Source organism: Tenrec ecaudatus, chromosome 2 (assembly GCF_050624435.1).
Source record: "Tenrec ecaudatus isolate mTenEca1 chromosome 2, mTenEca1.hap1, whole genome shotgun sequence".
Classification (NCBI taxonomy): domain Eukaryota; kingdom Metazoa; phylum Chordata; class Mammalia; order Afrosoricida; family Tenrecidae; genus Tenrec; species Tenrec ecaudatus.
The window spans coordinates 137,627,632-137,653,541 of NC_134531.1; the positions used below are offsets into that span (position 1 = coordinate 137,627,632).

General features: G+C 54.8%; 2 protein-coding genes across 2 annotated transcripts; both read left to right on the forward strand.

Annotated features, from left to right (window-relative positions):
• On the forward strand, positions 1-1,911 carry IL13 (interleukin 13). Its single transcript, XM_075543110.1, has 4 exons — positions 1-132; positions 1,125-1,178; positions 1,465-1,572; positions 1,807-1,911. Exons 1-4 carry the CDS (start codon positions 1-3, stop codon positions 1,909-1,911), a joined length of 399 nt encoding a protein of 132 aa, XP_075399225.1.
• Positions 1,912-18,555: 16,644 nt separating this feature from the next.
• On the forward strand, positions 18,556-25,856 carry IL4 (interleukin 4). Its single transcript, XM_075543111.1, has 4 exons — positions 18,556-18,690; positions 18,986-19,033; positions 24,532-24,657; positions 25,758-25,856. Exons 1-4 carry the CDS (start codon positions 18,556-18,558, stop codon positions 25,854-25,856), a joined length of 408 nt encoding a protein of 135 aa, XP_075399226.1.
• Positions 25,857-25,910: the final 54 nt, after the last annotated feature.

Sequence of the window (25,910 nt, forward strand, 5' to 3'; positions counted from 1 at the left end):
ATGGCGAACTGGTTGACCATGGTCATCGCTCTCACCTGCCTAGGCGGTCTCGTCGGCTCCCCGGTCCCCTCGGTCCACAAGAAGGCCCTCAAGGAGCTCATTGGGGAGCTGGACAGCATCACCAGTTCCAAGGTGAGTACCCGCTAGCCCCGGCTCAGAGGGTGCTGGTCCGGGTTACCCCGGGAAGAGTAGAAGCCTTGAGCCTGGGCTGCCCGTGAGTCAGGAAGAAGGACCAGGGACTGGGGGGTGGGCAGGGCCAACAGGCAGAGAGAAGCCGGACTGAGGGCCGGGGGAGGTGGCTGTGAAGAGGTCTGACAGAGCCCTGAGGGACCACCTGCTCCCTTGGCCTGGTCCTGCCCACCACCCCCAGCCACTGCTCAGATATCCCAGAGCTGAGAGCAGCAGAGGGATCCGCATCTCCAGGGACCCCTCGGCATTGCATTTGCCACCTGGAGTTTGCATGCAATGACGGGGTGTCATCCTCAGCATCTTGGTTAAGTCCATTCTGGAAGGATTCGTTGTTCGGCTCAGCGCACATGGTCTGAGCATGTGTGTGTATACCAGGCCAGTGCAGGGAGCCTTATTTCTCATTTCTCCGCTGCCAGCAGCCTCATAGGCAGGCACAAGGACCTGTCTGGAGTTTGGTGGGACAGGCTGACTTGCTTAAGGACATGCAGCCTATAACAAATGGCCGAGAGTCAGGTTCAAACCTGGCCTGGTTGGCCACAGAGTCTACATCCCAAACTAATGTTGCCCTCAATTCAGAAGATGGGGGGGCTTTATCCTCCTGTCTGATGGGTCCCAGCCACCAGCAGGCCAGGCCGCCTCCTCCCACAGGATGCACAAGGCTTTCTTCCCTGCAGGCCCTGGTGGCTACACCTGGTGCTTTCTGTCACCCTGTCCCAGTCCGAGAGCTCTGCACAGGGCTTGTCCTTTGTGCCAAGACTCAATGTCGCTCCATGCTCCGAGAGCCTGCAGGCTGGGCAACCCCATGAGGCAGAGCAGGAGCAAAACTGGGACACTGAGGACTGCAAGCCCACCCTGTGCTGCCACCTGGGTGCATACTGGCTTGAGTAGCCAGAGCCCCTGCCAACACCCTGTTCCCTGTCCCATTGCTCCCTCAGGTGCCCCTGTGCAATGGCAGCATGGTGTGGAGCTTCAACCTGACGGACAACGTGGTAAAGATCCTTGGATGCCGGGGGGCTGGGGAGGAGCGCGGGTAGGGGTGGGGGTGGGGGCAAAGTAGACAGAGACTGCGACCCTTGGGTTTTTCTTTCCTGAACTACTCTCACATGCCCGTGGGGGGTGTCTGAGCAGGGCTTCAAGTTCTCATCCTATGGGGCCTTCTCACCACCCAGACCCACTCGGGTGAGACCTCTCAGGCCCCCTGTGGGCAGCTGCCCACCGCCATGGGCTGGGGTGGGGTCCAGCAGAGCCTGACCCCTCGATGGTCTCCTCCCACAGTACTGTGCAGCGCTGGAAGCCCTTCGCAACGTCTCTGACTGCAGCGTCATCAGCAATACTGTGAAAAAGCTGAACAGCTCCTGCACCCAACACAAGTCCCCAGCCAATGTGAGTCTCCCTCAGGCCCCAGCCTGCGCTCTCTCCTGCCAGCCCAGGAAATACCCTGGCAGCGCCAGGGCGGGGGGGTGGGGGGTGAGTGGCAGGGAGCAGGGAACAGCGAGTGGAGTGGTCAAGAACATGACCTTTGACTTCTGACTCCATCCTGAGGCTGTTTCCCCCTGGCAGATGCTGGGGGCCACAGCGTGGGCGTCCCTCTAACATGCCGGCCTCTTTGTCCCGCAGGTTTCCAGTATGCAGGTCCCAGACACCAAAATCGAACTGTCTGATTTCATGAAGAAGCTGCTCAATCAGTTAAAGAAGAACTACCACCACGGACTGATTAACTGACGCTCCAGACGCCTTCGGCCTTATCTGCAGACAGACCCTGACCACTTAAGATGCAGATTCATATTTCTTTCTAATGTCAAAAATGTGCTGGGGGTGGGGGAACAGGGAGAGGGGTACTTCCTTAATTTAGACCTCAGCCTGCACTGCCTGTCTTCAACTGCTCCTTCCTGGCTCCTTGCGGGCTCAGCCAGGGTCTGTCCAGCCGCTCCCGCTCCTCAGAGCAAGCTGTAGCTTTGTCAGGGGCCACCCTTACCAGTCCTGTGCTGGGAGAGGGGCGCGCGTCATACAAGGGTCACTAAGGCAGAAGGGCAACGCGGGTATATATTTTTTTCTTGGTCTTATTTATTATTATGTGTTATTTAAACATGTGTGTGTCATATTGGGCATGGAGAGCGACTGGGATTGCCAGACCTGGGAGCCCAGGGCTTCAGCACTGAGCAGAGGGTGTCCGAAGCCCCAGGGACAAGGACTGTGTGCAAATTCGCTACCTCACTGGGCCCTGGGCCTCAGTCAGCCCCTAGCCAAGGAGTAATTTATTGTTTGTCCTTGTATTTAACGTTAAGTATTAAACTATATTATGAAAGAGTTAATATAAAGAGCAGAGCAGCCTAGGCGGTTGCTGGGAGGGGGTGGGGGAGGGTGTCGGAGCTGGGGAGGATCAAATGGCCAAGCTGTTTTATTGGGACGTGTCAAAAAGGAAGCCTGAAATAAAGATACCAATTGTGACAAAAGCGGTCTGGCTGAGCCTGCCTTTTATCTGGGTTTGGGATCTCAAGACTGTCTCAGGCAAGTCCACTGGAGAAGGGCCTGGGGGTCGGGGTGGGGGCGTGAGGCTGAGACCTGGGCTGAAAGGGAGCAAGCCAGCCTCTGGCGCAGGGGCGTGGCCTGAAGGAAGCCCACCTTCAGCACTCGGTCTTCCCTTGCCCCCAACCTTCCCCAGTGAGGAGGAGGACGTAGCACAGCCAGGATGTTAGGGCAGGGCAGAGACCTCCAAAGACACAGCTCCACATGCATCTAGCCTGAATCTGCCACCTCTCATACACCCTCTGTGTCTCCCTCCCAACCCAGGTCTCAGAGCGGGTGGGTGACTTACCTCACATTGCACAGCTAATAGGGAACAAAGTCACGATTTGAATCCAAATCACTCCAAGTTCCAAACCCACACAGCTACCCAAATACCATCTGGCCTGACTAAACCGTTTATTGGTAACGTTGGCATGCATCCATTGCCACTGGCAGGGAGCTCACTACTTGCTTTCTAGAGATAGCTCATCCTGGTTCTGGGCACCTCGATGGACAATGGATGTGTGAGCGTCCAGACTGGAAGGATTGAGGTCACAGGCGCTCTGGCCAGCCAGACCACTCCTTAGAGCAGGCCTGTTTGCTCCTCCCTGAGCCCAGCCCGAGCCTGCAGCCCGGAGAGCAAGAACCTGCAGGTCTCCTGCTTCCTTTCGCTGGGAGGTCTGGCGGAGGGGCCGAGGGCAGGGGGCTTCTCCAGGGAGGGTTGCCTCAGTCATCTGAGACCAACTTGAAACCTCTGAGTAGTAAGCAGGCAGACGTCTCTAGTGAGGCGTCCAGAGCCCCATGGGAACACCCACAGTCACAGTCCAAGGCAGGAGTTCTCAGTGTGTGTGATTCAGACACAGGAAACATGGCAGGGGATTGGCCAGTGTGATAGTTACATAATCTGGTGCCAATTTGAGACTAAGAGTGAAGGGGTGGAGTCTAGCCTGTCAATCGGGTTGCAGCTTGATGACCTCATTTGGAGGCGCTAAGGAGATAAATAGCTTGCTGGAGGTGGGACACATACACTCTCCCTGGGAAACATTCCTGCTGGCAAGACACACGGAGCTAGTAGCTACGGAGCTACACTGATTGAGCCAGAGCCCTGGAGCTGGAGGAGCCATGTGGAGACCCACACCGATGCTGAGCTGCTTCCACCACCACACTGGACCCACAAGACTTCCCACCCACTGGCCTGTGATATTCCTGCATTTGGTGTCATTGCAAGCCTGCGTGAATCTAAAGAGGAATTTATGGACTAGCATTGACATATGGAGTCATACCGGACTGATGGACATGATCTGAACTGGGCTGAGATGCGTTCTTAATGTACAATTGCTCTTTGATATAAAGTTCTCTCTTACACACATATGCGTGTCTCTGGCTTTCTTTTCTAGTCCACCCGAGGACTAGTTCACAGCCGAGGAGCTGATGACCATGTAGTGTTGCAGGAACAACTCTCAAGTCCGTCTCAGGCTTCCAGGAAGGAAGAGGGGCAGGCTGAAGGAGATGGGGCAGGAGTGGGGATGCCCAACACACAGCAGAGAAGACCTGGTTGGGGGTTAGGCCAACTAGTCTCAATAGGCCATCCAAGGGGTTCTCTGAGCCCTGGGGAGTGCTGCAGAACCTGCTCAGACCCACCACTCATGCTGAGGACTCTGCGAGTCGGCCCCACACCAGCCGCCCCACTGCGCCAGCACTGACCAAGCAGTCACAGGCTCTCAAGCTTCAGCACCAGAAAGAGCTCTTTTAAAAAAATAATGATTACTACCTGTGGCATAGAAATACGATCTCAAGCGAAGGGGAAAGGAAAAAGAGAGAGATAAAGCAAAAAAGAAAAATGTTAATCTTAAAAAATCATTTTATTGGGGGCTCATACTGCTCTTATCACAATCCATACATACATCCATTGTGTCAAGCACATGTGTAGATATGTTGCCATCATTATTTTTTTTAAAATTCTTTCTACTTGGGCCCTTGGTATTGGCTCCTCATTTTCCCTCCCTCCCACCTTCCCTCCCTCACGAACCCTTGATAACTTATAAATTATCATTTTTTCATGTCTTACACTGACCAATGTCTCCCTTCACCCACTGTGCCCCAGGAAGGGGGTTATATGTAGATCATTGTGATCTGGTTCCCCTTTCCCCCTCCACCCTCCTCTTCACCTCCTGGTAGTGCTACTCTCATTCTTGAGGAAAATGTTAATTTAATAATAATTTTAATGGACCAAACCCACTGCCACCAAGTAGATTCTGACTCCTCTGAACCCCACATAGGGTTTCCGTGGCTGTAATCTTTATGGGCGCAGATGGTCTCACCTTTCTCCCTCAGAGTGCCTAGAGGGCTTGAACCTCTGGCCTTGCAGTTACCAATGCTTCCCAAACGGTGCCACCAGGAGTCCACGAGATATAATTAATTGACCATTAAAATGATCACACTAAAGGGTGCAGCAAGTGGATACAAGTGGATACATAGTTGCAACTGCTAATTGCAAGGTCAGCAGTTCAAAACCACAAGCCACTCTGCCAAGAAAAAGATGAGGCTTTCTACTCCCATAAAGAGTTACTGTCTCAGAAACCCGCAAAGGCAGTTCCAACCTGTCCTGTAGGGTCATTATGAGTCAGAACCAACTCCGGGTCGGTGGGGCTGAGGGTGGAGAAGGAGCACCATCCTGGCTTCTGGAAACAGACCAGGCTTCCTGGCATATTGATGAGACTCAGCAGGGGGTATGGGGTTAGTGGGGGGGTCTAATAAAGTCAGTGATATTGGCTATCCTTCCCCACTCAGACGTGCAAGGATGTAAAGAGCAGAGGATATTGATGGGCTTCAAAAAGACAACCAACAAACTAGAGGTTCGCCTTTGACCCATGTCCAGTCCACCCCACCAAGGCACTGGTCTGTCTCTCCAGAGGTTTGCTACTTCCAGCCAAACTGAACCCCCAAGAACAAAGATGGCGATGAAGGCTGGACGAGCGCCCCTTAGGATTTTCCCAGGATGCATTCCGAAGGCCTATTAGGGAGTGTTGGTGGATAGTGAGCTAGCTCTGGCTGCTAACTGCAAAGCCAGCAGTTCGAAAGCACCCTGTGATCTTGGGGAGAAAGGCCTGGCAGTCGGCTCTGCGGAGACTGACACACTCAGAACCCGAAGGGGCGTCTCGCTGTGGGTCCAAAGGGCCCTGGGCGGCGGGCGGCGGGTTGAATGGGGCTGAGCGCACGGCCGCCTCCGGGGCGCTACCGGACGCGGACACTAGGGGCCGCGCTCCCCAGGCGCGCGCGCCGCGGCGCCCACACTGCGCGGGGCGCCGGGACCTGCAGGGGCCGCTGGCCCGTTTGTGGGGTGGGGTGAGGCGGCGCGGGGGGGGGGGGGGGCGGTCAGTGTTGGGGGTTCTCCAGGGCCGTCCCTTTGAACCGCGTGCCCAGGGGGAGCAGGGGACGGAGGGGTCAAGCCAGTGCGGGTGGCCCCGGAGAGGTGGGCCCAGCTGGGAAGGAGCGAAAAAGAAAGAGAAACAGAAAAAGGTGTTCAGGTTCTGGGAGCATCACTCGTGGGGTTGGGGGCACGGGGGGAGGGACACAGACCCCTGGGACATTTGCGGGGAGTTTTTTTCTCTACCCACGTGGGCTGAGTCCTTCCACAAGCGAGGGAAGCCCGGCGCAGGGCCCGGGCAGGCAGCCCGGAGAGAAGAGGTGAGCGTGCCCGGGAGCGGGAGGGAGGCGCCGGACCGAGCCGCGGGGAGGCCGGCCACCTGGGAGCCCCATTCAGCCCGCGCAGGGGCGGGGGCTCCGGCGAGAAGTAAGGGCACGCGCTTCCGGCGAGTCTGCACCCAACTCCTCGGCTGGCGCGCGGCTCTGATAAGGTGTCCGGAAATATGCCAGGCCCCCCCGGGGCTCTCCCCAGCGACCCGCAACACCCTTCTGAGCTGCGTGCTCAGCAGGAGCCTGGGCTGTGCGGCGAGGGCAGGCCACACCCTGAGTCCTTGGTCAGAGGGGCGCCCCCTCCCAGCCTCAGCAGCAGAAGTGTCCTGCCTGTAGGCTTGGTTTGGATGCATTTGGTCACCTCAAACCGGGCCCTCGGGCCCGTGGAGCCCCAGGCCCGACCCACGCAGCGTTCGTTGCCCACTGGAGCCGGCGGCTGGAAACCCGGCTACCCGCTGCCCCCACACTGCCCACTCTGAGTCGGCGAGGGCAGGGCAGCGAGCCTCCTTATCGTCATGTGTTTCTCGCCTCCACCCAGCGCATCAGGGAAGATGGTGTGCAACAAACTTTCCCAGATCGACTGATTTCTCGGCAGCCAGGGAGGGCCCCATGACGAAGCCATTTGAAATCCCAGAAGCAGTTTTCTACTTGCCACCTCAGTTTCTGTCGCTGTCTCCCGTCCCCCCCCACTACTGCCCCCACCCCCAATGCCTGCTCTATGGAAAGTGACTCTCTCACCGCGTGTTCGGAAACGCCTCCAGTCCTGCACTGTGCGTGTGGTCGGAGGTGACGCAGAAGTCAAAATTAAATATAGCAGTAGAGCCATGCTCGGCCTGTCCTCTGACTGCCCGTGGACGGTGCAAGGGTGGGCAGAGCTGGTCCTGAAGGCCACACCTGAAGGACAGGAAGGTCTGCAGCCCATGGCTGTTCAACACATGGCCGGGGGCTGCCCCCTGCCCACCTGGGTCACTGCTCACCTGGGACCACTGCCCACCCACGGCCACCATCCACAGGACTGGCAGTTACTCCGCATTCAAAGGAGCAATTTTATACTTTTCTTTTTTCCCAATTCCTACACCCCCTCCCCAATCTTGCATAATGAGCATAGATCCATTTGCCACAGGAGGACAAAAGATCAAGGTGATTTTCCAAACAGCAGAATGTCAAATCGCCCTGAAAGTGGTTGGTTTCTGGTCTCAGGAGGGAGGCTGGTCACTTCAAGGGCAGGGATGGGCCAGCATCCTCCCCTGGTGATGGACTGGGCTCTCCATCCTCACAGGACAGGGGCCTGGGGTGGGGGGCAGTCATATGCCTGGGGTGCTCTTCTTCACAACTTGACCACCCCCAGGCTGGATCCCTCTGGACCAGTAGAGTCAGGTCCTGAACTACTGAAGAGAGAAAGGTTCTCCCTGTGTGTGGTCCTCAAACACGGAGAGGGGTGGCAGTGAGATGGGGAAGAACAGGCTGCCAGGCCACCGGGAGGGGCCCAAGAAGAGTTCCTGCAGGCTCCTCAGCGCTCCCTCTCTGGGAAGAAAGACCTTCCACCTGCTTCCCAAAGGAAGGAAACAGCAGCTTCCGGAACTGCTGCCAAGACGCCTCAGCCCTGCCTGCTCCAGCCCTCCCTGGTCCCTGCAGCTGTGCTCAGGGGCCCATGCTCCTGCCCTCTGAGGAATGTGGGCAAACATACCGTGGTGGTTAAGTTTTTGTGCCAACATGGCACCTGTAAGAAGATAGGGGTTGAGTTTAGCCTGTCAATCAGGTCGCAGCTTAATGACCTGATGACCAAAATAAAGGGCTCTCTGGAGGCTAGTCTCTCTCTCTCTCTCTCTCTCTCTCTCTCTCTCTCTCTCTCTCTCTCTCTCTCTGTCTCTCTCTCTCTCTCTGTCTCTCTCTCTCTGTCTCTCACCTTCCTATTGAGCCACACTAAGACCTGAGTGAGCCCTGCCCTGTGGCCACTGCCACTGGATCCACCGGCTCTGCACCCACCAGTCTGCGATCTTCCTGCATCCTGCATCATTGCATGTAGCTGTATGCGTCTGAAGCGGACTTTATGGACTAGTATCAGACTTATGGAATTGGGTTGGACTGGGCTGTGATGTTTTCTTGATGCGCCAGTACTTCTTGATATAAGGCTCTTATACATAAATGAGTGTTTCCGGGTTTGTTTCTCTGGTCGACCTGGCCTAACACGCTTACAGACCAGGAGTCCAGCACAGTTCCCCCAGGGTCAAAACCAGCCTGGCTCCAAGCCCCAGTGCTGCCCAAGCGTCTGCGGTCAGTTAGGTGGAGTCTCCCTTGCACCTTGTTGACATGGAGCTGCGCCCAGTCAGTCAGCAAGTATGTACTGGGTGTCATTACTATGTGCCAGACCCTGTTCAGGGGCAGGGCCTTCACCACGAACAAGTGAAAGACGCCATCCTCGTGGAGCTTACTTCTAGGGGAGGAGATTAAACAAACTGGGAAATGCACACTGGGTGGGTCAGTGATGGTCAGTGACAACACAGAGGGGAACGACAGAGTAGGCGGAGGGATAGGGTCCAGGCTTCCACTTGGTCAGGGGCCAGCAGTCAGTGGTCAGGAATGATCACTGCTGAGATAAGACAGAGAGCAGGGTGCAGTGAGGAAGCCATTCATGAAACCAGAACCCAAACAACTCACTGCTGTGAGAAATTGAGGCCCTAGAAGAAAGTGTATGAGGTCTGCTCCCAGCATTCTGAGTACAGGGCTTGATATGCCATCCCAGGCATGAGAAATGCCTCCAACGGGAGAGATATGGGAAGGGCCTCAGTGCCCTATGATTCCAGGAAGGACGTTTCTCCACGGCCCACCTGCTTCCCATCAATGTGAGACCAAGCTGTTTTCTGCAGATGCTCGACTCCTCACAGACACAGATAAAGTGCGCTTGTCTTAAGGAAGGTTTGCGCCTCTTGTCTCTTGTACGCTTTGTACTCCCCTTGAAGTACTGCCTTTGAAGGCTTGAAATCCCAAGACATTGCCCATTTGTTTGATGTCTATGATGGAGGCGAGGTGTGCACACTTCCAGAGCTATAGAAACCCTTTGTTGAATAAACTCTGGGCTCTTCTCTCTCTTCTCACTTCTTCCAAGAATGGCGTTGAGTCCCCTGCGCCCCTTTTCTGTCTTCTTTAATTGCACACATTGCTCCTTGGACCAATATGCCCAGTGGACCATGGCTGTACCCCATAAGTGGCGCCAGAACAGGGACCTACAGGAAAGCCCTGTGAAAAGGAGGTCCACTCCCCCATAACAACTGCACAACTCCAATGTGGGGAATTGTTTTGAAAAGAGATTCTAGTCGGGGGATGGTTGAAAGTCAGCAGGGTCATGGAGCAAAGTGGAAGTCGATCGAGTGCTTACTGTACTCTGCCTACCCGTGTGCTGAGACAACATAGGGTGGTAATATCAGAAGGAAAGATACAAAGGCTTTGAAATGATGAAACTACACTCCATGGGTCCAGAAAGAGGGAACGTTAGACCTAGGAACTTGGGAAAGGGCCGCTAAAAACTTGGAAAAGGCTCTTAGGATCAAAAGAGAATATTTCCATGGAGACCTGGTCTGTGGGGACACTCGTTAAGATGCCATCGGGACATTTGAAGACAGAGGACGCAAAAGGGGAGGACTGTCAATGTAGTGCAGAGTGCTGTATCAGAAGCTCACAGAAGCAAACAGCTGTATCCTTAAAGGAATATACATTCGATGAGGAAACTTTGAAAAACAGCTAGAGACGCAGCTGCTGGCTTACCACCTAAGATGTTTCCTGCTTCAGACCAGACCTTATGACCAGAGCCTCGGTACCTCCAGGGTGGGGTGGGGTCTCACCCCCTGGGTGTCCAGGGTGGTGAGGTATTCCAGGATGATTATCAAGAGAAAGATTAAGGCATGATTTGGGGCGGTAGGTGGGGTAGGGGTGGGGGTTATGTGTCCTATGCTTTCCCAAGTAGGGAAGGATATCAGGGAAGGAGATTTAGAAAGCAGATTTGCATTCCCTGTTGGTGTAATTGATTGTCTCCCCCCACCCCATGGAAATAACCCACAGGGCCATCGAGCAGTTCAGCATAATTCATTCCCTTTCAAAGGGTTAACAGATATCAAACCGACCATTCATTACACACTATGGTGTGGATTCTCCTTTGGTGCTCAGCATGGTTAGCTCTCTAGCGGAAGGGGAGCTCCTTCTGCCGGCAGACTGGGGTGCTTTGACTAAAACTTGCCTTTCCCTGTCAGACGATGTACGACATTGGACCTAGGGAGCGGAGGGGCAGAGATGCAGGTGTGTGGGAATACGGAGCATGGAGAGCCTGCAGATGTAAATCAGCTACTTGGAAATGGCGACTTTGCCGCCACGGCAGCCCACTTACAGATTCCTAAGCAAGGATTTTTGCAGATATGTGATGTTTGTTTACACGCCTCTGGAGGACCATCCTCCATGGAATCTTAGTGTAGTGGGGCGCTTCCTCTCTCTCTTCTTGGGGAGGGGTGCCTCAAGCTAGGGACGGGTGCCAAGCCGGGGTCCTGGGAGCAGACCAGGTACACGTCCCTGGGCATTTCTGAACCTGTAGCTCTTTATAGGAGCAGAAAGCCTCCTATTTCTCTCATGGAGCAGCTGGTGGTTTTGAATTGCTGACCTTGTGGTTAGCAGCCCAATGTGTAACCACTATGCCAACAGGGCTCCTCACACCCGAGGAAAAGGAGGACCAAAGACCAGTGCCATCACATCAACTCCCACACCAGGTGACCTCACTGTGTTCCACAGGCTTTTCCATAGCTGATTTGGGGAAGCAAGTAATCAGGATTTTCTCCCAAGGAGCACATTGAAGAAGACAGCAGGTGGGAAAGTCTCAAGCAGAGAGGGGAGATCAAGAGCCCAGGAGCTGGAGGCTGGGGTGAGGGGGTGCTTTGTAAGTGAGGCCTGGGTTTTACTCTGAGGGCGGTGGGAGGGGCGTGACCTAACTCTAGTTCCAGTGGAATCCCCTCAGCTGCTGTATGAAGAACAGACTCCCGGGAGACGTGTGGGGCAGGGAAATTGGCCAGGAGGCTACTGAAGCAAGCCAGGTGGGCTGTGGTGGTGGGCGGCCAGTCCCTGGAGAAGGACACCATGCTTGGTAACAGGAGCAATGCCCTTGATGAGATAGATTGACACAGTGGCCGCCACAATGAGCTCACAGGTAACCATTGTGAGGAAGGCGCAGGGCCAGGCAGGGTTTTGTTCTGTTGTACACACAGGGTCGCAGTGGGTCAGAGCTGACTCCATGATGCCCGAAAACAACCACACAACAGGGGTGGGGGAGATGGGGCCAGATTCTGGATTTGTATGTGGGTGTTCCATTTAGCCTTTAGAATCGTTCATGATGGAAGATTCCAAACATACATGAAAGTAGCTCCCAGGTGACCCCCCAACTCCAACAATGATCAGCCCATGGACCAGGTGCTTTCCTCTCTTCCCCATCCTCCTCTTCAGTATCATCTGCCCATGACATCAGATCATTCAATGCTGGACCCAGCTGGGACGCATTGGATTTCAGGGGTAGATGTGGGGCCTTGAAGGCTGTGGAGGCCTGTCGTTAGGTGGGCTCACTTGACATATGCAAACTACTAGCCAGGCCACTGAGCCATCCCCTGCAGCATGTAGCCTCAGCCCTGCTGTTGTCCTGTTCTGATAGAGCCTCATTCTGCCCTGCAGGAATGTCTCAGTGATGTCAGCGACCAGCCCTCCCTGCTGAGCCCACCACACAGGCCTCTCCCCTGATCTCTCACAGCCTCTGAGAAACACTTGGCCACTCAGCCAAGCGGCTCTTCTTCTTCCCCAGTCTCTTCTCCTGCCCACCTTCCAGTATCCCTGGACTCTTTGTCCCTCTGGTCCCCTCTCCTACCTCGGGCCCTGGGCAATATCATCCTCTGACTCTGAAGTCCCCACCTCTCTCTCCAGACCAGACCCTCTGGGCTCACGGCCCCTCACCATGCACTGGCCCCTCATTTATCTCCACAGATACCCTGCAGAGAGATGCATCACCAGGAGGGTGTGGGGGTGTGATCGGGTAAGCACCCTGATGTTGTCAAACGGGGGTGGGGGGGACTCCAGAGTGATCTCAGGGCCCATGACTGTGGCAGCAGCGGGGGCGGGTGGGAGGAGCCACCACGGCAGTGGTGTCCCCTGTCACCCTGTGTGGTAAGTCACCACTCAGCCCTCACTCATGGGTCAGGCAGATGAGAGAGGGCTGCAGATGTAGGGGGTGGGCTGGCAGGGGGTATCTGCCTGTTGGTCCTAATCAAGCAGGGCGGAGTGGGACCAGGAGTGACTGTTCTTGGTAACACTGAACCCACTGATACCACTGCACCCAGTCACCTTCCCTCCAGCCCTGCCATCTTTGTGACTGACTGTGCTCAGGCTGGACACCTGAAGCCACCTGTGACTTCCGACTCCTCCACATGCAGCCAGTTCCAAGCACTGATCATGGCGATGACAGAGCAAGTGTGCTCAGAAAAGCGATGGTTGCCACCGTTGCCAGTGCCATGGTGTCTGTCTGACTCACCGAGACACTGGGCACAGCAGAACGGACCGCCGCCCGCTCCAGAGCCGCCCTCACCATCTGTTATGTCTGAGCCCGTTGATGCCACCACCGCAGTGTCGGTGCCCCTTGGGGAGGGCCTTCTTCTTCTTGGCTGCCCTGCCCCTTGACCAAACTGTCTCTTCGGTTAACACGTCCCAAGTGCATGAGACCAAGTCTTGTCATCGTGGCTTCTTCCAAGACAGACCTGTCTGCTGTGCTGGCGGCGGTCTGCGGTACTTTCCATTGGCTCCCCCAGCACCAGCACCCACATGCATCCATTTTTGAGACGTTTGCAAATGCTTATCAAACTCTTCAAATAATAATAATAGACTAGGAGAACCCATCCTAATTCATTCTATGAAGTCAGCATTATTTAATACTGCGCCTGGACCAAGACAGTACTCCACTCAAAACTCACTGCCATCGAGTCAATGCTGCCTCGCACTGAACGCTTCACAGGAGTGGAAACCTCTTCTTCCTCCCCAGAGTGGCTGAGGGTCTCGAACAGCTCACCTTGCGGTTAGAGGACCAGTACTTCACCCACCACACCCCTGGGCCCCAACACCATAGACCGTTACCTCTCAGGAACCTAGAAGCGGACATTTCTCGACTTATTTCTCATTAACCTGATTTTTTAAATGAGAAGCCTGAAGAGGGTCACTTCTCCAAGGTCACTCAAAGAACAGGTGGCAGGGCTGGAGTTCAGAGCTAGCCAGATCCTACTGCCTCCAGGACCCTCTGTTGCTGCCCGGTGACTTTGGGACCTATGGCTCTCCAGCCTCTGACTCCCCGTCCACATCAGCCTCCTCTCGCGGCACCGCTGCGTGGCCCACTGGTTGCCCTCCCCTGCCTTCCACACGCTGACTCCCCCGTAACATCTGTCCCCACTCTCCACCCCCACTGCTCTTGGCTCCCACTGTCTGCTCAACCGTCTCTTCCTCAAAGAAGTCTTAAGGGTTTTGTTTGTTTGATCTCAGAATGATTTTTAATTTTCTTCCAAAATATTGCAAATTATTTAAGATATAAAAAAATAACAGGGGAGGTTGGGGGGAGCTAATAACAATGAGCACACGAGCAAAGAAAATATTCTAAAATTGATTGTGAGGACAATTGTACAACTCTTGATGTGATTAAACTACTGAATTGCATGAGATGGGAATTCTATACCAGCAAGACTGTTTGGGAAAAAAAAGGAATGACTTAATACACGCTGACATGGGCCCCACACAATGTATTACATTAAACATTCAGGTGTTATTGGAAGTTCCCAAGAAACTTAGGTCTGATCAGGATTGTATTAAAAAACAGCAGCAGATATGAATAACAAGGTGGCATCTTCGTGCTTTAATGTCTCAGCCTTCTTAGGAGTAGGGGGCTCCTGTGAGGGCTAGGGGGTGCGCTCCCAGGGTCAGAGTGGGGTGTGGACATGGGGATGGGTGATGGGCAGGGTCTCAGGGCGCTGTGACAGCGAAGGCTGTGGTGAAAGGGGCCTGGCTTGCTCAGCCTCTGCTCCTTCCTCCCGTGTGTCTCCGCACTGCACAGGCCTGGACGCCAACACCCGTGGCTCTCAGATGGCTCTTAGGTTCTCCAATCTGCTGCATTCTTCTGAGGATGGGTTTCTGGTGGCACTGGAGGTTAGGTGCTGGGCTGCTAACCGCAGAGTCAGTGGTTCAAACCCACGAACTGCTCAGAGGGGAAAGATGAAGCTGTCTGATCCGGTAAAGACCGAGGTTTGGAAACCCTGTACAGTCATGCAGGGTAATAGTCATGCGATGAGTCAGCACCCACTTGGTGGCAGTGGGTTTGGTTTTGGTTTGGGGGCCTGGGGGCTGTGGGGTGTGGGAGATGAGGTTTTTCTCCTAGGAAGTTCTGTGGCTGTCGGGAGGCCCTAAGCACAGCAGCTCTGGGATCCCTCGGGGCCCTGTTCTTCTATGCTGCGCTTCCAGAGGCGGGGTCTTCGGTGGGGTCTGCTCTGCCCACCCTCCTGGCATGTTTACCAGTAACTCCCTCTCCTGCCAAAGCACCCAGAGCAGAGCCTGCTTCCAGCAAGGGTCCCAGATACCCCAAGTTAGGGCTGATGCCTAACAACAGACTGCATCCCCGATAAGCCAGGAGAGGGATTCGACTAGGGAGGGGCATCTGGGGACAGGTTTGTATGGCAACACCTCCCCCACTGGCTCTGCTCCACCTTGGAGAGGACCGCTCTTTTGGCCAAGCAGAGATAATACTGCCGAGGACAACGAAAGCTACGCCTCGTTCACACAGCACTCAGGGTAACATTTAAGTACTTTAAAAACATGGGCGCATTTACTCCTCAGATCAAGCCCCTTTTAGGTCTCACAGGACGCAGAGGCTGCCTGGGCCGACAGTGCGTTCTTGAGCCCCAGCACCTAACCTCCAGTGCCACCGCATGGAGCTGAGGCTGACGCCAGGGACCTCACAGAGGGGCTCTGAGGATGGAAATCCTTATGGGAACAGACACCCTCAGCTTTCTCCTGAGGAGTGGCAAGTGGGTTTGAACCTCCAACCTGGCACTTAGCAGTCCAATGTTTACCTGACAGTGCCACCAGGTCTCCTTGCCTCTGGCAGTGCCATCGAGTTGGTTCCAATTCAAAGCAACTCTCTAAGACAAGGTGGCACTGCCCCCTGTGGGTTCCCGAGACCCTAACTCTTCACGGGAGTGGAACGCCTCATCGTTCTCCAGGGGGCAGCCGGTGGTTCTGAACTGCTGGCCTTGTGGACAGCACTCCTACGCTTACCCGACAGCGCCTCCAGGACTCCTTGCCTCTGGCAGTAGTTACCTTTATTTAGTGGAATCCACGGACTCTCACACTTCATAAGAACCTCAGGAGGAAGAGGTCCACTGCACAGATGAGGAAACTGAGGCCCGGGGGCTTAGTGATCTGCTCAACAGGGTTGGCGAGTGGTTTCACTGGCGGACCCCAAGTCCCGGCGCTCATTTCGGCTCTTTCACGACCTGAAAGAAAGCTGCGGCCTCAGAGGGGCCGGGCTGGTCCTCCTGCCCCGGAGTCAAGGGAGAGGGCAGGTGATTGACTGGCAGGCCCCATGCCAGCCCCTGCCAGTTTGGGAGAGGCTCCTTGTGGGTGGCAGTGCATGCACCTTCCCGAGCTCTGTCCCTGCGCGGGGAGAGGGCCCATGTTCTCCTTCTGTCCTCAGGGGGACCCTTCTGCTCACTGCAGGATGTGCTGGAAAGTTTGTCCTTCTTCCTCCTGGTCTCATCCAACCATTCAAATGACCACCTCAACAAACCCGCACCCACATTTTGCTTCTGATGTCATGGCTGTGACAGGGTATCCTTCTCTGGCTCAGCATCCTTGGCCCCCGACAGGTGTGCTGGACAACTGCGGGACACCTGGATGGCTTTACCATTACCCCTCCAGTCCCGATCCACGTTCTTCTGTCTAGTGAAGAACTGACTAACCTGTGTAGCAACCTGGAAAGGTGGCAGGTCGCGTTGGCCCGGTTTTCAGGGATTAACCTCTAAAAACCATTGCCATCTAGCCGACTGTCCCTCACACTGACCCTACAGGACAGAGTAGAACTGACACACTGGAAGTCCAAGGCTGTACATCTGCATGGGGCAGACTGCCACACTCTCGTCCTCAAGAGGGTGTGGTGGATCGAACCGTCAACCTTCCAGCTAGCAGCGGGGAACTTGCGCCAATAGGGATTCCTGGTTGACCTATGAGCCCTTGGAATTTCTGACAGGCACGTCTTTGCTATCGTTTGTGCATCCCTCGGGCCACACCTGACAGTTTAGGTTAACAAGATGATTCAGGGAGGAGCCACCCCAAGTCCTAGGGGCGGGGCTGGCCACTCCAAAAAGACCACGTGACTAGAAGGCTGCAGCTACGAGACATATGATGTCAGCGTAGCGTCTGGGGTGGGATGGGGGCGGGGGTCAGGGCTGGAGACTGAGTTCAATCGGTGATGTGGTCCTATCATCACGCCTACGTAGTGGAAGCCCAGGAAAAAAACCCGGACACTGACGCCTGCTTGAGCCTCCATGGCTGGACCCACATCAATGTGCCAGGAGGTAGCACGTTCTGAGGACAACACAGCTTCGAGACTGGCCCCTTCTGAGACCCTGCCTCACGCACAGCCCCTCTCTTCAGCTGGTTCTGATCCGTATCCTTTTCCTGTAATAAAACAGATTCTCGGTATGGTGCTTTCCTGTGGTTCTAATGGGCCTGCGGGTGCTTATGGGGAACCCCCAAATGTGTGGTCGGCTGGTCAAAAGCGAAGACCACCAGGGTCAGAGCTTGCAGCTGGTGTCTGCGCGGAGGGCTGTGTCTCGAAGTCTCTCAAGTCTGGTCCAATCTGAGCCTCTTCCCCCACTTCCCCTCCCGCGCCCCTCAAACTCTGAAAGTTTTAAGAGGTGTGCCTCGCATCCCAGAATGGCCCCGCCAACCTGGTCAGCTTCATTCCTCCACGGGCTGATGGTCCCCGCAATTCACTCCTGCTTTCTACCCTCGGACACAGCCCTAGACACAAACATCTATCTGTACGTCATCTTCCAGAAGCAAAGAATAGGAAGTGAGCCAGGGAAAAGGAAAGGGAATTGGCGTGGAAGCAAAGATGCCTGTGTGTTCTGGGACACAGGAATCCCGCCCCCCGTGGAGCCCTGCTCTTCAGGTGGTGGGGAGTGGCCCAACAAAGATGGGTCACCACACAGGGGCTGAAGCATCTCAGTGGGTACCACTGGGGCCCTGCTCCTGACATTTGGGTGAGGCGAAGAGCGCCTCTCCACGTGCACATGAGTAGAGACCGCTGCTGGTGGACGGACCCCTGACCAACACGCTGGGCCTCTTTCGCCCACCTCACTGAGGATGCTTCAGTTGAATGTGGCCATCAAAGCGAACATCTGAGATGGAAACCTTCTGCCCAGGGCCTTCCTATTGTTAAAGGACTTCTGGATGATGTAGCCCACCCCACCCCACCCCACCACCGCCCCCGCCTTACCTCTTGCCCCAAAGACCTAAGCCTGAAGGAAAACCCGGCCTGTGGAGCCACGACGTTCCCCCCTGTCCCCAGTGGGCTTTCCACGGCAGGATGGCTTCCTAGATAGGGCTCAGACTTGCAAGAGGCCCCATTGAAATTCCAGCCCCGTCAATCGTTCTTGCTATGACTCTGTCTTTCCCCAGGAAGATCCCGCAAAGGCAACTTCGTTCGGACAACTGTGTCCTCTTCCTTCTACGTAAAGTAAGAAGTCAGCCACCACCCCGAGCTGATAAGATTAATCTGAAGAGCAAATTATGGTGTAATTTCCTATGCCGAAACTTTGTAGTTAATTTTAAAAAAACCCAAAAAGACAGGTTTCATTTTCCTATTGCTCTGATTTCACCGGAGCGTTCTACCTGTTTTCTGTGAGGTAGTCTTTCTCCTGGAAGAGAGACTCTGATTGGCCGCGAGCGACTGAAAATCTGGTGTAATTTAAATTTCCAACGTAAACTCATTTTCCCTTGGTTTCAGCAATTTTAAGCCTATATAGAGAGAAATCTTGGTCAGAATTGCATTGTTAGCTTCTCCTGGCAAACTCACTGTCTCACATTGTCACTGCAAAGACAGCTCTATCCATGGGTCTCACCCTCCCGTTGATTCCAGCCCTGCTCTGTCTACTAGTGTGCACTAGCAGCTTGGTCCCTGTCCACACGTGTGGCCTGCCCTTAAAGGAGATCATCAGAAAGTTGAACTTTCTCACAGAGAGCAAGGTGAGTATGCTATCTGGCACCATCTCGCCAGACGCTCTGGTGGGCTTTGGTAACATGGAGGGGCGGGGGGCGCTCCTTCCTAGACCATGACAAGACCACATCAACTGGTAGAGGAGTTGGTCACTGGTGGTCGGTGCCAGGGCAAGGCCCATCATTGAGAATTCCCTCCCCTGGCACTTTTTTCCCTTAGAGGGATTGTGGGGGGGTTGGAGGCAGTCAGCGTTGCTCCTCACGGGCAACTCTATTGCTGAAGGCTAATGTTCTTTCTCTCTCTCCTCCCCCCACCCCCCCCAAGAATGCGTGCATCCAATTGGCAGTATCAGATGCCTTTGCTGCCCCGAAGGTAAGCAGATGTGATATGCTTTGGCAGATGGGTGATTTGGGAGGAGTAAGCCATTCGGTTAAACCAGAAACTTCTGTGAGGGATGGAAAGTGCGAGCAGGACCAAACGAAGGCTAAGACGGCCCATGTTTTCTGAGAATGAGAATTCTAATGTTCAGTCTGAAGCAGGCTCTCATGGTTCTGGTTTCGCTGGCTTTAGAAGATGATAATCTTGGGTTTTATCATCCGAATTCAGATTCTGATCAAGGAAAAGTGATGCAGGGTCTTATCCAGCCCCTGGCCAAGGACCTAGAACGTAGAAGGCCCTTTCGCTCCACGCCTGTGGAATGTGAGAGTGTTTCTGGCTCTTACATGTCTGCAAACCCAAACACACTCACACAGACAGAGAGTGAGCTGGCAGGTTGAGGGAGCTTTCACTTTGTCTAAGAGGCTTTCTAAGAGGCTTTGCAGCAGCTGGGTCACTGATGGCTGTCCAGATCCCAGCCAGCTCTGTCTGTCCTGCCCAGCTCCTCACATCCGCTTCCCGAACTGTCCAACCAGACGACTGGCCCCAGTACATCCCTGCTCCGGACTGCTCAGGCGTCTCACCTTGCCACCTCCTGCACCACCTCACCCCACCCCTCCATCTGCAGTGGGAGGAGATAGATCTGACAGCTGATAGTGCATTTGTTCTGACAAACACATGACTACAGCCCTATCAATAGCTTAGTGCACTTCAGTTCCTGTTTTCATGGAAACAAGAGTGAGAATGAAAGCCCCAAAGCCTCAGTTCACCAGTGGTCCCTAACTACCTGCTTTCCACGTGCACTTGAAGCAGTGACTCGGCGGGGGGCGAAGGCTGCTGGCACCAGGCTCTAGAACAGGGCCTGGCCTCCTTGGTGAGGATGCTTGGTTGTCCAACCTTTATCTGGATGACCTCATTTCAGTAAGGATTATTTCAGGATGTGAAGGACAAATTTATATGGGCGTATGTGTGCATGTATGAATGTATGTATATATGTATGTCTCCCTGGAAGAGGAGAATGGCTTGAGCTAATGAATAATATAACTCCTGCATCACCCGTATCTTGGGCATGTTATCAGGAGGGACCAAAGAACCTTGGTGTCCGGTAAGCATTAGACTGCTACCAGCAAGGTCGGTGGTTCAAGCTCACTAGCCCCACTCTGCAGGAGACAGCTGAACCTATCTGCTCCTGAAAGATTTACCATACCCTGCCAACCCTCCATCGGGTCTCTGTGAGTCAGAGTGGACCTGCTCACAGTGGGTTTGGGAGTCCTGTGTGTTTGCTTATTGCTGCACGAGGGACTGCACCCCGAAGAAGGAGCCCGGGCTCGGAAAAGTGGAGGGTTAGTACGAGAACAGAGGCAGGCCCTCAGTGAGTGGACACAGTGGCCGCACAGTGGCCATGAGGATCGTGAGCGCAGTGTTTGGTTATGAGAAGCACAGGGCTGCTTGGGGCTGACAACAACCTGGTCGCCCCTAGCAACCACTAACCTGGAGGGTGCGGTGGGAGGTTTGAAGTGAACCGTGGGCACTGCGGGCGATACAAGCAGTGGTCTGCTTCCATAACAATGGCAGCAGGGCAAAGCCGAAAGGCTGCCCAGGACCTACCTCGACGGCAGGGCAGTGGGAGCACTACGTGTGGGCAGTCAGCGATCTGGGCGTCATTTGTGGGTGCGTGCTGTGTGTCTGGAAGCAAGGGGGCTTCAGAAGGTTCATGAAAAGTTGGAATTAAGAGAATGAAATCTTTCTGTGAACTTTTGAAACCCCCTTGTATGTACATGTATACATGTGTGTATGTGTGTATGTGTATGCATGTCTGTGTATGTGTCTGTGTGGATGGGGATAGGCATGTGCGTATGTGTACACACACTCACACACACATAAATACATCCAAGCACACACACACACACACACAAGTCCTTCCGATCCAGATGGTGTGTCTGGCAGTCAAGTCCCCTCGCGCTGTGCTGTGGGCTCGCCACCGGGAGCCGCACTGCTGAGAGGTCACTGCTGAAACCAGGGGAAGGGACCAGCTTACTCACTGTCCCAGGACCGCCCAGAGCACGTGCCTAGGGCCAGACAGGAAGGCAGCCTGAGGTTTTAGTGCCTGCCTGCCAATAATATGCTGTGTGACCTGTAGCAAGTCCCCTGGCCTCTGTGTGCCTCAGGGTCCGCATCTGAAGATAATGATTTTTGATCGCTTTGGTTGGAATCCGATGCTTGCATCAGTGGAAAGTGTCACTTTAAGATGCTCCAAGCCTCGCTGACAAGGCAAGGCTGGGTGGGACTAAGCAGTGATTTTTTTTCTTAAGGAGGGGGCTGGTGATGGGAAGGAGGGCTCTGAGCCCATGGCCATCCCCGCACCCCCCCTCCACCCACCCCCGACCCCGTGCTGGCCATGACTCCAAGAGGCAGCCCACACCAGGCCCTCCGCTTCCTGCTGCACCTGGGCCCCACCCGCCCGCTCCCCACAGGCACCAGGGCCTTGGCTGGGCTGGAACCAGCCCGCTGCCTTCCTTCCCTGCTCTGCCTGCTGTCCCTGCTCCCGAATGGACAGCCTCGCTCTTCACTTGTGTCTTCCTTCTCTCAAAGACTCCGCACTGCTTACCTCCCTGGAGCAAGGATTCTGCTTCTCCACGCCCCTTACCAAAGTGACCCTGCTCTTGGCTGCTGCTAGAGAAAGTGTTCATGGGAGCCCTAGCAGCGACCCAGCAGCCAGGGAAGGAAGGCCTGAGGGACGAGCAGTGGGAAGGAGCAGCCAGCCTGTCCCTGAGGGTGACCTCAGGACCCCGCTCGCTGGAGGTCCTTCTGAGATATCAGCGAGACTAAAGTCCATCTTTTCTGCCCCAGAAAGCTCAGGCTGACTCGCCAACAAGTGTCTTGTGTCAATGGTTAGCACTTTCTCAGCCGCAGCCCTGGATGGTCAAGGTGGGCACAGTTGGAGATGAGAGAATGAACGCTACACAGATGGAACGGGGTGTCTGGCCCTGAAGGAGGCTAGCTGAGGTTCACCTTAGGAGAGTGCTCCCAGGCAGCTAGTGGACTGTTTCCCGACATTCCAGGGAGAGGAGGCTGCCTGCCTCCTGGCCTGGACTCAGGCCTCCTGTGGAGTTTCCGGGGCAGTTGGGAGCTGCCAGGGCTGCCAGGCTGTCAGTGAGGGCTCCCCGGCCCTGTGCTGGCCGTGTCGGGGGTGCGTGAGAGCTGGCCACACTGTGAGGGCAGTCTGCGCAGCCTCCTCTTACTGTGGTGCGAGGGGAGCTGGGATTTTAAGGGGGTCAGCAACAACCGCGTGCGCAATTAGTTCTTTTAAAGTGTTCCCATCCGATGCAGACTCTTGATTTGTGTATTACCATCATTGCCTTCTGAAAGCCCCCGGAAAAATGTCGTTGGGGGGTTTCTTTCCTGTATCACAGTGCCCAGACGTAGAGGCAGTGCAAGGACTAGATTCCAAGCCAAAGTCCCATCAAGTCGCACTAAGCTTTGAGGGGGAGCTAGATAAAGACGTGTTGTCACCGGAGGCTTCCCTGGTCTCCTCACAGCCCAGCAGGGGACACCTCTTTATCTAGACCAGTGGTTCTCAACCTTCCTAATGCCGCGACCCTTTAATACAGTTCCTCATGTGGTGGTGACCCCAACCATAAAATTATTTTCACTGCTACTTCGTCACTGCAATTTTGCTACTGTTATGAATCGGGCGACCCACAGGTTGAGAACCGCTGCTCTAGACATACGGGTAGCGACTGCCTTCTGGTCTGCCTCCCCACCCTCCTCACCCGCAAAGCCCAGAGAGGTGAGTGGTCTGTGTGAGCTTTCTGGACTCCCCAGAGCCCAGAGATCCTGTGACTAGGAGGACATTTTCACAGAGACTTCTGATGAGGAGATGAGGGGGCTCAGCTTGTGACCTGCGTGTCCTCCTGCCAAGCCAACACGCCCCTCAGCATGCACAGCAGCAAGCTTCCTCAACCTGATTCTAAATCTCCCTGGGGAAAACATTCTATAGAAATTGTACTTCTGGGATTTAACCTAAAGAAATCAGAGATGGACACAGATTTAGAGACGAGATTGTTCACTGCAACATTGTTTTCAGAGGTGAAGCCTGAGTAAATAGGGGTCAATTGCTCAACTGAGAATTTCGCAGAGATACTGTGGTCCCGCGCAGCATGGCTTTCTCGGTGGTTCTCAACCCCAGGACCCTAAAAACCACTGACTGGCTTAAGGACAGGCGTGTGGCTTGTGCTATGGGCAAGATGGTTATGAAACCTGGAAAGATATTTATCAAAATACTAACAGCATCTGTCTCTGAAGGGTAGGACAGTGCATGAGGTTAAGATTGTCGAACAGATATTACTTTGATCCTAAACACTGACCTCTCGGCTAAGCCCGGGGCCCACCTGTGAGTGCATGTTCTGGATCAGTCGACCAGGGAGGAGCGGAGATGCCACAGGTCTAAGGAACTGCCAGGGGGTGCCCATGCCGCTGGGCCACAGACCAGCCTACGAGTAGCAGGGGACTAGAGCAGGCCCTAGCAGGGATTAGAGAGCTTCCTCCCTCTGAGCTGCCTCATGTGCAGACCACTCTCCAGTGGCAAAGGACAGGACCCAGCAGGCCGGGTTTAGCCTAAGGCCATCCCTCTGCCGTGTTCCCTCGCAGGAGCTGTTTCCCATCTTGTATCTTCCCCCTTCCCAAGGCCCGACATCCCCAGTGATAGCCAAGTTGCCTGACTCATGTGCATGCTGCCAGCCTTCTGGGGAGGTCCTGACCTTGCACCCGTTGAGGCCAAGGACCCCTAAAAAAAACCCTGGCCAAGGTTCACCGGCTTCCACGGGCCTCCCTGGGTCTCCACTGACCAGGCTCCAGGCATCTGGCCTCGAGCTTTGTGGGGAGATGTCTTCTCTCCTCAGTGGACCAGTAACTTCTGCAGACGTGTCTCCCTCCCAGCAAGGGCTACCCCACAAACGAGAGCTGCTGAAGCAGCAGGGTACGGGCTGGAAGACGGCTTCTTCCATAATTCTGGAAGCACGCATAGCTTCCAGGAAACCTGGACTGCGGAACGAACAGGCTCCCAGAGCGCAAAGCCAGACTAAGAGCGAGCCTGCACGGTGGTTTCCACCTGGCTACCCACAGAGAGGCAGCCGTGGGCGGTGGAGGCAGAGAGGTCTGCCGTCCAAAGTCCCGGGGTGCCCCCTTACCTACTTGGGTACCTTCTGTTTCCGCATGTGCAAAAGGAGTGATTTTTTAAAAACCCAAATCCTACTGGGGCTCGTGGAGGAGACAAGGAGGTACAAGAAGCCCACCAGCCCCTGGAACAACCAACTGCTGGTTCACCTACAATCTCTCGCTCCCAAAGGAGAGAAAGAACTATTGGGGAACCAGCGGCTGTCCGTGCAGGTAGAGGGAGGGCCTGTGCACAGGGCAGCCGCCTCGTCCTGCAGAAGGCTGGCAAACTCCGTCTTCCAGAGCTCACCCGCGGCTCTCCATGACATTTCTCTTTCCAGAACTCCACGGAGAATGAAACCTTATGCAGGGCCATGACTGTGCTGTGGCAGGCCTACAGCCAGCACACGTGCTTCCAAAGACCCCTGAGTGGGCTCTACAGAAGCATCAGCAACATGACGAACATGGTAAGAGGCCGTCTGCTGACGGCTGGGCGCCTGCTCCCGCTCCTCCTCACATGAAGCTCTTGCCCCAGTTCCTTTAATTGCTCAGATTAGCCCACTCACGGGCTCGGTCAGCAAGTCCTGTCGAGGGCCTCCTAAGGGCCAGGTGCCTTTGTCGCCCCCTCCACCCCCCGGGGTGAGATCAACAGGCAGCGTCCATGCTCAAGGGGAGAGCTCAGGTAGAGGAGTTAGAGCAACCATCAAAGCAGAGTGTGACGTGCAGCGGTGACAGGTGTCTTCAAAGATGCATCAGAAGCAAGCGCACAGGGTCATGGAGGAGGGCTGTGAGTGCTGATAGAGTTGGTGGTATCATCTGATCAGACACTGGACGGGAAGGGGTAGACCATGTGACCCACTGGAGAGAGCATCCCAGAAAGGGCGCCAGGTGGAAATGAACTCCACGTGTCCAAGGCTCTGTGGGGCGGGGCCGGAGGATGGATGGGGCGCGTGGGAGGAGGTCTTGTATCACAGGGGTCTTTGGACTCTGCCCGAGTCTGCTGGGGAGCGCCTGAAAGGTTTTGAGCAGGACCGTTTCTAGTCTGCTTTGTGTGACTGAAGACGATCACTCTGTGGTCGGTGGGGAAACAGTGAATCGGGATCAGAGTAAGAACAAATGGCCCGTTGTGACGCCGCTGCAGCAACCTAGGCTAGCGATGTCAGGGGCTTGGGCAAGGGTGGTGGCAGTAGAAGTCATCTGACTGGGGTTCGAGTTAAAAGAGAGCCAGGTGAACACATGGACAGACCCCAGGTGAGGAAGAGAGAGGAGGAGGAGGCAAGCTTAGCTCCAAAGATGGACGCACCCCCCGACCTCAGGGGTGGTGTGGTAATAATTTCTAGGAGTGAAAGTAAGCACCTGGAAAAATGTAGATTCTGCTGGTCCAGGGGCAGAATCAGATTTTCAATCCAGCTGGAGGATGGGGGTGGGGGTGGGGGTGGGGGTGGGGGGCTGGGTGAGAAGCTGCCCAGATGGCACGTGGTCGAGTGGGGCTGACTCCAATAGACAGCCATGGTAGCAAGAGGGAGACACTTACCCACGCCAAGCTAATGAGATGTTTCTTTTGTAGACCCACTGTCCTGTGAATGAAAAAAATAGGACCAGCACGTTGAAAGAATTCTTGGAAAGTCTAAAGGACATCATGAAGGAGAAATATTCAAAGTGTTAAAGAAGGCTATTTTAATTTATGCATTTTAAAAGCTTTATTTTTTAATATTTATAT

Bases quoted from the DNA above. Each gene is read 5' to 3' on its own strand.
- IL13 (XM_075543110.1), top strand. From the start codon at position 1: ATGGCGAACTGGTTGACCATGGTCATCGCTCTCACCTGCCTAGGCGGT. The intron at 1,179-1,464 runs GTAAAGATCCTT...CTCCTCCCACAG, and splicing joins TCAACCTGACGGACAACGTG to TACTGTGCAGCGCTGGAAGC. The intron at 1,573-1,806 runs GTGAGTCTCCCT...TTTGTCCCGCAG, and splicing joins AACACAAGTCCCCAGCCAAT to GTTTCCAGTATGCAGGTCCC.
- IL4 (XM_075543111.1), top strand. From the start codon at position 18,556: ATGGGTCTCACCCTCCCGTTGATTCCAGCCCTGCTCTGTCTACTAGTG. The intron at 18,691-18,985 runs GTGAGTATGCTA...ACCCCCCCCAAG, and splicing joins ACTTTCTCACAGAGAGCAAG to AATGCGTGCATCCAATTGGC. The intron at 19,034-24,531 runs GTAAGCAGATGT...TTCTCTTTCCAG, and splicing joins ATGCCTTTGCTGCCCCGAAG to AACTCCACGGAGAATGAAAC.